Source organism: Pleuronectes platessa, chromosome 4, assembly GCF_947347685.1.
Source record: "Pleuronectes platessa chromosome 4, fPlePla1.1, whole genome shotgun sequence".
NCBI lineage: Eukaryota > Metazoa > Chordata > Actinopteri > Pleuronectiformes > Pleuronectidae > Pleuronectes > Pleuronectes platessa.
This window is the reverse complement of record NC_070629.1, coordinates 19,583,565-19,596,001: the sequence shown is the minus strand read 5'-3', so window position 1 is coordinate 19,596,001 and position 12,437 is coordinate 19,583,565. Positions and strand designations below refer to the sequence as shown.

The 12,437-nt window shown below is 42.4% G+C and overlaps 1 protein-coding gene across 1 annotated transcript in view; it reads right to left on the bottom strand.

Annotated features, from left to right (window-relative positions):
• unc5ca (unc-5 netrin receptor Ca) overlaps window positions 1–12,437 on the bottom strand; it is a 200,208-nt gene that overhangs the window by 28,466 nt on the left and 159,305 nt on the right. Inside the window, exon 8 of the mRNA XM_053421576.1 lies at window positions 10,533–10,589. Within this exon, the coding sequence (XP_053277551.1) occupies window positions 10,533–10,589 (57 nt within the window). The remainder of the gene's footprint in view (window positions 1–10,532; window positions 10,590–12,437) is intronic.

The following is a 12,437-nucleotide window of genomic DNA, read 5'->3' as shown; positions in this document are numbered from 1 at the left end:
GGAATATAGAAAAGAAAAGCACATGAGGAGTGAATAGAAAAGGATAGGGAGAAAAGGAGGAAATAGAGGGATTAGATGGGAGGAGAGGTGATAGGTAAGGGTAGAGAAAGATGAAGAGAATAAAAGAGGCATATTAAAAGAGAATAAGGAAGCAGGGAAGATGAGAGGAAACAAGCAGGGCACAGAAAAACAGAGTAAGGAGAGGAGAGGAGGAAAGAAATGTGAGAAAGGTGATAACAGCGGAGGAGAGGAAAATGGAGCGAAAGAGGCAAAATTGCACTTGAACTTCCAAGTAACAAAACAAACAAGCCTACATGTTTAAACAGAAAGCGCCCGTGAAACTTTTGGAGTAGTCCCACACTTTAAACGCCCCTCGTACAATCATGTCCTCCGTCGCTGGTAGGAGGGGATTTGTCGATGCATCTTTTAAGGAGATGACAGAAAAGTGGAGGGATGCTCCTTTTTAATCTGCCCTTAAAGTTGAGAGGCAGATAACAGGCTTTCAGCTCTAAACAGCCTGAGTCATTTGCTGGAGGATTTTCTGTTGTCGTGCCGCAACACGTTCGGAAAGCATGAACTTGATTATGCACGGGCGAAGCCTTTGAAGGGGCCGCACAGACACCCGTGCCTCGTGGCTGAGCCCGGTGCACAGAGGGAGAGGTCACTGGTGGTGGTAGTTACTCATTTACCACTTGAGGGAGCTATGATCCACTTCTGGTGTCTCTCTGGGGAGCCCGAGCTTGAGAGGGCAAAGCTTCTCAGTCAAGGACCAGAAAAATGTTTCGAACCGTTATGACTCACTGTTTACATCAAATGACCACCATTTGAAGGATGTCTGTATAGTATGTGCACTATAACCACAAAAATAAGATGTTTTATTAAAGTGTAACATTCATTTGATCTGAAGAGCCTCTCCCTGGAAACTAAAACAAAGGACATTCTGAGATACGGTGTACAGAGGGTGGTCATTTTTCAAAATCTATATAAATATATGGTTGACTCTTTAAAAAAAAAAAAAATAGTACAAAATGTGATATTAAAACCAACGTTGATGCTTTATATCAAATAACAGTCAGTTATCATTTGTATTTTTGTTGACAATGACATAAATGATATCCTAACACCAAGTAAAAAGGGGCTGAAAGGATAAATTGATCGGTCAATTCTTTATTCACGAGTGTTTCCGTTATTTTTACAAACAGTGCCACACGTGAGGATTAAGAACAGTTCCCTCTATCTCTCGGCTCCAGCTGCTCATTACAGCCTGACACGCTCGCCTTGAGCCAATCACCTGTGAGCTGTCAAACTTTGAAATGTTCTCCCTCTCTTCTGTCAATCAGCTGTCAGTTTAGTTGCACGATCGATGAGTCACCCACGTCCACCCCTGTACCGCCTCGACTCATATCCTTCAGCCGTCCAATCAGGAGCCCGTCATCAGACATCCCAACTTCCTGCTCTATTCCTCATCGTTCCTCCTAATTCATAGCACTGCTTCCACTGCTTTTCCTCTGTTCCCAATAAGGTGAATTTTATTTACTTGTTTTCATTTGTTTGTTCATTGTGATGGGTCGGTCTCCCTTTTTATTTTGGCATAGACAAAACAAGTCAAAGGTTTGAAGCTCAAATTGCTCCAGGTTATAAGTTTAGTCACATTTAACAGAAACTTCCCCTGAGGTTAACACATTCAAAGCTCCAGAGTTTAACCCCTGCTGCCTTGGTCACGTGCGGTTCCAGATTGTCCTCTTGATGCTGTTAAAGAAAAGATTGGTGTTAAGACCCGAATGGGCCGAACTACACTGCTGCACAAAGTTGCCCCCGTTATCAAGGTCCTTGCACTTTCCCCTGGGGGAATAGAATTGGATAATCCTCTTAAGAGCCAACTCCCTGATCTTAATTATGATCATCAGCGTCTTCATCTATTAAGGGAATCTCTATCCTGGCTCTACTTTAACTTGAAGGTCTAACTTCAGAACGTGTGGGTTGCCAGTGCTGCCGTATAAAACAGAAGCTGGTATCCTACTTTCCCACTGAGTGCTTTGGGACACTTTGTGATCCGTTAACTAGGCTACGGCCCGCTGTGCTCTCCGATGTACTGTACCTGCTGCTGTATGGAACGTGATTTATACAAGTGGGCCTAAAAACCCTTTCTCCACTGTTTTATCAGTTTAAATCCCATCTCTCTCAGATCGTTCTCTTCCTCTGGAGCTCACACCTCTTTCTCTGACTCCCTCTGTCACCGTTTGTTTGATTTGGAGATGACAGACACAACATGTCCCATAAGAGCTTCGAGCTGCCTGAGTAACCTACATACAGCTGCTCCATTCCGAATGTTTTCTTTATGCTTAATTTATTGTTCCTTGTTTTTCTTTTTCTGTCCTAAATTCACCCTTTTGCCGATAGCTATGAAAAACACTCATAAAATGTTTCACTTAATATGATACATGATAACTCATCTGTTATTGAAATGTTACTGTGCTGTAATGCCTTGTTAGGATATTGTTTCCTGAACGCTCCTTTTTATAGCGACTTTTATGCAAAGTCACAGTGTTGCACACACATTCATCTGTTGCCAAATACAAGGTTCTGCTGCTGAGAAAGTAAAAATGTCTTTTCAATTATTAGTATTTTTGAAAAGTTTTTAAAGTGCAATATCTTTGCTGGGATGATTTATTATTCTCTCTTTTAATACTTTAATAACGTATTTTCTAGTCTAAGCGACCACTTAAGGTGCCTTTACATTACAGGAGATATTCACCCATTCATAATGTTTAACAGGATGTGAGCACTTAACACACAAACACAAACCGGTGTAGAGATGGTACAGGATTCAGGGGTTAAGTAACTTGCCCCAGGACACAGACACACAAGCCCGGGGGAGCAAGGAATCAAACCAACGACCTTCCAATTGGTGGATAGCCCGCCACCTCCTGAGGCAGAGATAATTTTGAATTCAAACACACATGCATGCACGCACACTCATCTTCTACTCTTCTTCATTTCATTGTGCTTCTAAAACAAGTAACCGCTGCAGCTCTGGTTGAAAGCTGCCTTTTCCCTAACGCTGTTGGTCTCGTACCGTCTGACAGCCTTGCATAAACGGTTGTCTTTCTCTGACAAGATGGAGGCTGAACAAGGGAGCTGAACGTGGGTGTGCACTTTTGACCAAAACGCAGATAAATGAATAATGTGTCAGGCCCTCTGTGTGTGTCTAAGTGTGGCTCAGGGCTGCGCTCTGTGAAGCCAGAATGTCAAAAAACTGCAATGTTAGAATGAGGAATGAGCACAGCCCGAGTACTGATAGGTACATTCCTACAGTATGTTCATTTATATAAGCCCTCATGAGACCACTGACACTTGACAGACATGCACACCGACACATCAGGAACTTTTACCCACAAGTCAAATGTCCATGTGCCTTTTTTCCTTCCTTACCTCTGTCTCACTCCTTTGTAGCTGACAAGCAGATTCATGTCTGAAGCACTCACCCGCAAGCCCGGCTAAATCGAGGTTAGATTAAAACTGCGTGCCTCACAGTGGACACGCCAGAAAGAAATTGCATAAGCGTTAAATCACCTGGGAAGAGCAAGAAAGACGCACGTTCCAACCTCCTGTCTGTGATGTTTCAGTACAATCTGACAACTCTCTATAGAACGCTCACTTCTAAAGGTCAGGACACACACTCACACAAACACACACAAACATCTGAGCAAATGCAGAACAAACAAACAATGTCTCCCAATAATTACCTCGACTGCGGTGGCCCACAACGCTCTAAATTGTCCTGCTGGTTTCGCAATCAACCGTCCATATGTTTTTAAACTCATGGTTTCCCAAAAAAAATGATTATTTGTGATGGCCCGCCACAATGTCAGCATTGACTGCCACATATTGATTTTCTTCAGTGACTCACTGATCTCCTGCTTGTCTCTCACTCCTCTCTCCATCTCACTCACAAACACATCGACGACGGACCCGTCCGTCATAATTCCACCGCATGGGTGGAGAACGAATCCATAAAGTTTTTACCGCCCCCGTCTATCTCTCTGGGTTCACAAAATCAGGTTTTGCACAACAGGTTTACCTTCCTGAAACAAGATGGAATATCGTGTTGTGCCCACAGTAAGTCTGATCAATGCCAAATGAGGCTCGGTGGCAAAGAAAAGAAATACTTTGCTAGTATTCACCATGCACCTGCCGAATTCAGTTGAGTGAGTGAGATAGTGTATAAAAGTGAATGTGTGTGTGGACTGACCGATGCTCCAGCTGACTATGTGTCTGTAATAATTGGCATTGCAATTGCAATTGTATCATTCATCCAGTACATCGCTGGGAATTTGGTTTCATATGGTCCAACTTTGTGTGTGTGTGTGTGTGTGTGTGTGTGTGTGTGTGAGTGTGTTTAGTGCATAAATCTCTAAGGCTGAGGAAGTTGCATAAATGATACACTGCCTATCACACACAAGGCTGATTACACACACACACACACAGGCCAGCAGAACAGAATCCCCGGTTCACCCTCAGTCAGCATGGATTGCCGGCTATTGATTGGCTGAGCTCTTTGTCATTCTCAGAGTCCGTCCAATCTGCCACGGAGAGGATTTAAAGAAGGACGGAAACAAGGATAACTCAGCTTAGCTCGTCTCTATCGTCCCTGTGATCTGCATCCAGAGCGGAGCTGAGGACAATCACTACTTGAACCTCATTCAACGGCCTTTTTGATCTTTTCTTGGCACACAAAGAGCCTCCATACTGCACTCCTGGCAAGACACGTGCTCTAAGTAACTGGCAGGGAAGAGCGGAAGAGGGAGACAGCACGGGGGGGAGAGAGAGAGAGAGAGAGAGAGAGAGAGAGAGAGAGAGAGAGAGAGAGAGAGAGAGAGAGAGGCAGAGAGAGAGGCAGAGATTACAGGGACATAATTCTTCATTAATAGTAATCGGAGATGGTCCCTAACCCTAACCCTAAGAGCCAAGCGTGATTTGTAAATGTATCCATGCTTATCGTCTAAAGTGAGGATGGAATAAAAAGACAAAAAATGTGATGGTTGTCGTTGCCAAGAAGTAAAGTTTGGAGTCAGCGCAGCCGGAAAGGAGCATTTCTACAACAACCCTGTATATAAAGTTATGAGAGCTCGTTCATAGTGTGAAACCCAAGTGTCACAGAGCAAGTGTAGCCGAACACAAGCTGTAACATACATAGAAGCTCTTTTATCCAACTGAAAGAGACACTGAGACTTCCTTCAGTGTGTATATGAATGAAAACAATACTTGCAGTCTCCCCGTCACACATGTCCATAGCTCAGGTCATAGAGGAGGCATAGATCCCATTGGAGATGGTAAGTTAAATTGATCAGTCTCACACAGGGAGCTGTGACTTCCAATGCAAAGGAACACACAGGCAACAAATGAGTCCAAATGAAAGATGGTTTATTTAGTATGATGCACTAACATGGGATAAATGATTCATGGTGGAAGAAATGAGCGATCTAAACTAAATGCAATGAGCTGATGTGACCGGTTGAGCGATGGTGGAAGATAATCACGCTTAAGGGGGAATGTTGTACGGGGATGATGTTAGCAGATGCTAAGACGTCTATGAAGAAAATTGAGGATTAAAAGTCATGTAATGACATTAACCCAGTCATTATTAGAAGGGTAGAAATAATTGGCCTATAGCCTACTTGGATTAGTGCTGATGAGCTGTAGAGATTTCTTTGGCGGGGACCCAAAGCATTAGCTGACGGCCCGGTAACCTCACGTCAAATCGAGGTGGCTTCTCCCTGAAGAGGAGCTGGTTGCCAGACGAAGGGGGTTCTGCCAGAGGGCCCAGCTGTTTCAGGGTTTAAGGCCTGCCAGCACGGTCTTCATTTGGCAATTGGGATGTTTTGTTTGGATGGTCTGAAGGAGGCATGCAGCCGGGTGGGTCGCAGCACTGACTCACTCTGATTCATGTACTTAGCAAAAGGAGCAGGAAGGACCATAAAAGCTAAGCAACAAAAAAATAATATGTAAAACTCATCTTTGGACTGTGCCAATTTGAATCTAGGTAGCTTCTGATTTGGTTTGTAGAAAGAGTAAAACATTAACATGCAAGAAAAGTTATGTGAAATAAAAAAATCTGAGAAAGACTAAAGGTCTTCTCTCAGTGGCTCAGCTAGAGAAAATATTACTACATCTACTGAATTGTTAAATCTGGAGTTTACTTGCAAAATGTGACAAAAAAACTGACTTCCACCATGAGCATCTAAGATAATACAGAGATAATATGCAATGACTCAATGGATATGGTTAATAGACTTAAACAAGATAATCCACTTTTTCTATCACTAGCATTACATGCATAGGAAATGATATGTGTATAGTGATTATATGAAACATGCTTAATTCTGAATTGCCACAAGGTGGCAGTATAGTTTGATTACATGGTAGATGTTGACTCGGACCTCACATTCATTCTTCAACTTTCAGGCCTAAAAACATGAGCACTGCATCAAATTACTCATATTTATACTGGAGGGATAATAACCACTAGGTTACAGTCTAGTTGAACATTTTCCCAACATATTTAAGACACATGTTAGAAAGGTTTTTAAAGGCTGCAGTGTGGTGTAATGAAGGACAGGTTGCCTATGGCCCTGTTTAGACCTGGTATTCACATTTGTCTCAGTTGTTCCGATCAGACGCAGACAGTTTTAAATTCATGAGCTCACATGTGGAATCAGAATGTGTCTCCACATGCTTCTCGATTTACCGCTTGTGATCGGATCTCACTTCCCCCGCTTTACATGCAAATACAAACCTAAGTAAATTCTGTGTGCGGCGACCAAATGATGTTTTAGCCAGTCTGATTATACAGATGGATCCGTTGTTAATGTGTTTGTGTGTGGGTGCGAGAGAGAGAGAGACTGAGCGGAGCTAGGAGGGACTGAGAGAATCAATGCTCTATTGTGAGATAAGATTTGACTAATTTGACCAAAAAAACAAATAGACAATCAATCTGTGACGATCAGTGATGATGTTGTGGCTGCGGCCAGAAATGAGTCAATGTATGGGAAACACTGAGGAGAGTAAAAATATGTTCTGTGTGAGTCTCTCAATGGGACAGAGCTTGTGTTGACATTGCTTAAAGACACTGGATCTCAGTGCGTCTTGGGTGCATCCACACCTGCACCTGTGTGTGTGTGTGTGTGTGTGTGTGTGTGTGTGTGTGTGTGTGTAGAGACGGGTGTTAATACCAGGTTTGAACAGGGCTGTGATCTGTCATTTGGAAACCCCCCGAGGAGCGAGGGAAAGGGAGAGACGGAGGAATGTGGTGTTTTTGTGCGAGCGTCTTTGAAAGTCCAAGGTTGGAGGAATGACTCACACCTTAATGATCATCCTTTCATGTCATCTTCTCTGAGGGAGGCAGCAGTCAAATATTAACCAGTCCTTCTTGTTGCAGGATTTGTTTGCCTGTTTGCCTTCTTTCCAGTTTTAATCCACCATCTACTGTAAATCTCTTTTACATCATACAAGTCGGTTCTTTCCTGTGAGCGGGTTGCTATTTTCTCTGTTCCACATGGGTCAGATGGTTTTATTGGAGGATGTCAGGTCCATAAAGAAGCTGAACGTTGTCCCTATGAACTCTTTGAGGGCTCTGAGGCCAGGAATGTCCGCTACATCTGTAACTGACACAAACAGCTAGGTCATATTCTTAAAGAAGATACAGAGGCAAACACATCAGGGCATGAACATAAAAGCATGCATTGCTTTTTGTATGTAAAGGCAGCATTAATGACACAGAGAGCAACCACTGCCATATTTTGTATTTAATTATATTTATTTCCAACTATTTTCTGTTCAAAATAACAGAAACAAATAATTTAGAATATCTACAATTGTATCTAATGTTTTCTGTATTTGATTCCTACATGAAGAGGTCTCATTTGTGGACTTCACTCTTGGCAAACAACTTAAAATATTTTTTTCAGACTTTGTAGATATAAGGTTTTCAGGCTTCATGTGTGAGATTCTCTAACAGTTCTTCAACCATAGCACCAACAAGTGGACATTGATTACAGTGTGACTATACTGAATGGCAGATACATTATTTTGACATCTAGATAGGTGTGAATGAACCTAGTTGTGGTCAAGTAAACAGTACAAAGACAATTATCAATGCCCTCTCATGTCAAAATCCAAAAAGCATCTCTCTGAGAAAGTGGGAATGGTCTTCTTGCTTTGGGAGATTATATTCCTAGACAGAGAATGTGGGACAGGATCCATGTTTTTAGAAATCTCAGCCGATCTGCATAATAACTCAGCCTCTCTCTGTTGATACCATATCAACTCCCAGCAGATGGAGCGTGGTCACGCTTGTGCAACAGAGCATTTACATCTTCTGTTGCTCCTTTAACTGAGAGCCGAGGATGCAGAATATGATTTTGCTAACAAAGCTACAACATCCGACAAGCTGTGCAGGTGGTCAGTGCTGAGTTTGTTATCTAGCCTTGACATACTCCGATACACAAACGGACATGGACAGGACACAAGCCACAGCTCTGTTTATATTAGGTGTTTGCACGCGTCCCTTGTAGAACATTATGTCACACACATACTAGCAGCTATATGGAATTGTATAATATATGCATGAGTCTTAATTTAATTCAGGGACAATATGCAGAAGCCAATAACAAGGGTGAATCAGGTAAAATGTCACTATCCATCTAAGTATGCCGTCATTGTTAACACTCAGTCTAATAAATAAATAAATGGCAGTTATGACTGTATAGTCGCACTTATTAGCAAGTCTCAAAGCCACTCGTGCAACCTCCCAGTGCTCATGTTACCCACTGTATTTCTTGAATATTAAAAAGCAGAGTGACATCTGCTAAATGAGCTCCAACTGCTTCCATCTCCTCTCGAGTTCCCTCTATATCTGTTTCTGTCTGGGACCAGTCATCTCTCAAAAACACCCGGGAAGACAAAGTCTGCTTCAGCGGACCCTCAACTGGCATCATTAGAACCCGTCACAGATGCTAGTGGACTGTTCTGACGATGAAACGAAAGCTCCTGGCACGAGCAGGGAAGAAAGCCCAGTAATAAGGAATGGCAGAGGTCCTCTTGTCTCTGTCTCCCTCCCAGTTTATAGCAAATCTCCCTCATTATGTCACTATGTGGAACCAATAGTACCAGTGAGAGATGGACAGAAAAAGAGAAGGAGAAGGAGAAGGGAGCAGGATGGACGGACGATAAGAGCTACAGCTGAATATATTTGTTTACCTTAATAACATTTCTCACCCTGTTTATTGATTTTATTTCATACCTGTCAAATTCATTTTCACGAATGAGGCTTTTTTTGCGACGGACCAATTGGACAAATTCCTCGTTCATTTGTTGGAAGTGTCAAAGCAGAATGAGTCAAACCAGAAGAACTGAATTCTCATCTGTTGGATGGTAGTGTGATGAGTGGTGAGTGGAACAATGTGCTTGTAAACACAAAGCGAGTGTCGACAACTGAGGCAAACTGCCTGATTTGGCAACAACACAAAGCCGCCTGGCTTCTCTCCAAAATGACCACGGCTGCAACAAATTGTGAATCGAGTGAACTGGTGCTGGATCGATTCACCGCCATCACACAGGAGGAGAGAGAGAGAGAATCAAGTACATTAAAAGGAATCTGTCACCACCACTGTGCATACTGGAGCTGGATCTGATTCCCATTATGTACTGGTTGTTTGAGCAGCATATGCAAGACAGGATTTTCAGATGCATCAAAACTATGGTATTTCTTTTTTGAATGATTTCATATCTTAGCAATGCGTGTGACGTTATCACCTCCACAGAGGGGTTTATGTTTTCATCTGTGTTTGTTTGTTTGTTATAAGCAGGATTCTGCAAAGCACTCGAAATGTTGGTGGAGATCCAGAGATTCTTCTTCACTTTCCTTATCACTGTGCGAGGGCATCTTACAACATTTCTCAGAGAATAATTCATGCACCTTGAAGAAAAACATCAAACATATTTAGGGACTGCAGTTTGTGAGTGTGTGTAGCTCGGCGCAGATCTAGTAAATTTAAATGTGGTTTCATAAGGGGACTCTCTAAATGCCTCTGCAGTTTTTATTTTCTGTTTTCCACAGTTTAAGCAGAAAGGAAGAAGGGAAACCTCTAACTTTGATTTCTGTTTATTGCTCATTGCCCAAAGTATGGAAACAACTTGCACATTTGCAGCTAGATGTATTTAAATCTACAGCAACATTAACTGGAAATTATGTTTTATGAGGGATTCATCTAATCGTGACTTCCTTTGTCTGAGAACAGAATGAAAAGCTAGTGAAGCCACCGATCAATGTGTGTTGATCACACACATCTGTGTGATCAACACTAGATAAAAATGATTTGACATGAAGAGAACAAATCGTAAAAAAACTCAAACTGCAGAGTAACAACAATACAGTGATCTAAAGGTCAGCGCTAAATGAAAAGAAAGGAACTCTAAGATGAGTTAAGACAAAAGAAGGATGGATGATGATAAAACATAAAACATCGACTTACATGGGATTCCCAAACCACTCTTTTCTTTGGACTCAGTGGACTTCTGAAACAATGAACCTTAGGACGGGGGGGGGAAGGGGATGATGGAATGGATGCGAGGAAAGGAGAGGGACAAAACAAAAATCAAACGTCAAATAAAATGGGACAGACATGACAGGACACAACAAAATGTATTGACATGACCAAGTTGGTTTCTTAGTGCCGGATATACTTCACATATTAATACCACATTAAAAAAAAAGCGGATTTGGAAACCTCAGTGTCTGTAAGGCAGTAGCTGTTGTGTCATGTTGAATGGTCCACTTAGGGCAGAGAGAAGGTTTAAGACACAGATAAACTGCTGATGTACTGATGAATAATTGAGGTTCTGGTGTATAATTAATAAAGGCAATGCAGCAACATGGTGCCTTTAAAAGCTTCCTGCCAGACCAGCTGACGGTGGAGGACCCACGCCGATTGGGCACCAAAGGGGACGGGACACTGACGGGGCTAAGTGGGGTGACGTGCAAATAAAAAAACACAAGCGGCACACATGATTGGATGTTGAAGGTGAGACGGGCGACATTGCTCGGATGAATTTCGAGGTCCACTCGGTGAATTAGCATGTTGCACCACTGTTTTATCATATTTTTTAAAAGTCTTTCATAAAGGGACGAAGCAAGAGGCTGCATTTACATGATAGCATCGACCAAACGTCTGAATGAGCGATGATAAGAGAGGCGGCACGCCGTGACAAAGATTTATCATGTTCTAATTATATCACATTTGTTCAAACAATATGGAAACATGAGGGCAGTAAAATGGAGCATGACTGATTCAGTAAAAGCCAATGCAAGTATTATGGAAGGAGAAGATTACACAGCGAGGACAAAACAGTGAGAAAAGAGGGAGCGGAAAATGACAAAACGCAAAATGAGCTGAAAACAAATTGAATCCACAATGAGGAGAAACTAAACTGGGAAGAGGAGAGCTGGTTTGATGCTCCCCAGCACCTGCTGATCTGTTTGTTCAATCCAACAAACATTGTTACATAACAGCCAGTTCCTCCAGTGATTACTATGGTTCCAGGGACCACACGGCGGATTTTATTTGCCCAGGAAGTCGTTTTTTTTTTAGTAGCACATGTTCACACCAACAAAGTGAGAGAGTGGGTACTGAGTGAAATGTGGTGCTCTCAAGGATGACACAGTGAATCTCTGAGTGAATCTGTTCCAAGAATCCTGATCGATGTGTCAGACAAATGTCAACAGGCCAAAATATTTCAAACAAGAACAACTCTAAAAAAGTAAGACACAAACACAAACACACACACACACACATATATACACAGGAAAGAGGAGGCACACATGCAGGGCAGACTGTGTGAGCTCGAATGGATTTCTTCCTCTTAGGAATTAACAGGACAACTTTAGAGAAAAAAAAGGTGAGAGACTTTGGAAGAGAGAGAAAGATGTTGAGAGAAAGAAGGAGAAAGAGGTGGAGAGCAGGGTGCTGCTTTTCCAGCACAAAGTCAATTACAGAGGACTATCTAAAACATGAACCCCCCCCCTACACATCGACAGTGGCTTATTATCATTTAAACTCAACATTACATAGTTGGAAATGCACCGAGCCCTCTGTCCCTATTCGTGTCTTCTGAAAGCTTGTGGATAAAAAAAATGAAGCTGATGAAATGTAGCAGCAGTGGAAATCGCCGGGGGGGGGGGCAGCGTAGCTAACAGGTCAAATGAGATGATCGTAGGACACAAGGACGAAATTTCAACAATGGTGGATCTTTTTGAGGAGAGATTTTGTGAGTTGGTGAGAAACTCAGGCGACTATATGACGTCACTCTATCCAGGCTGAGGGACAAACATCACTACCTCCTCCACTGTCATCATGTTGTTTTTTTGTCGTAAGAAACTC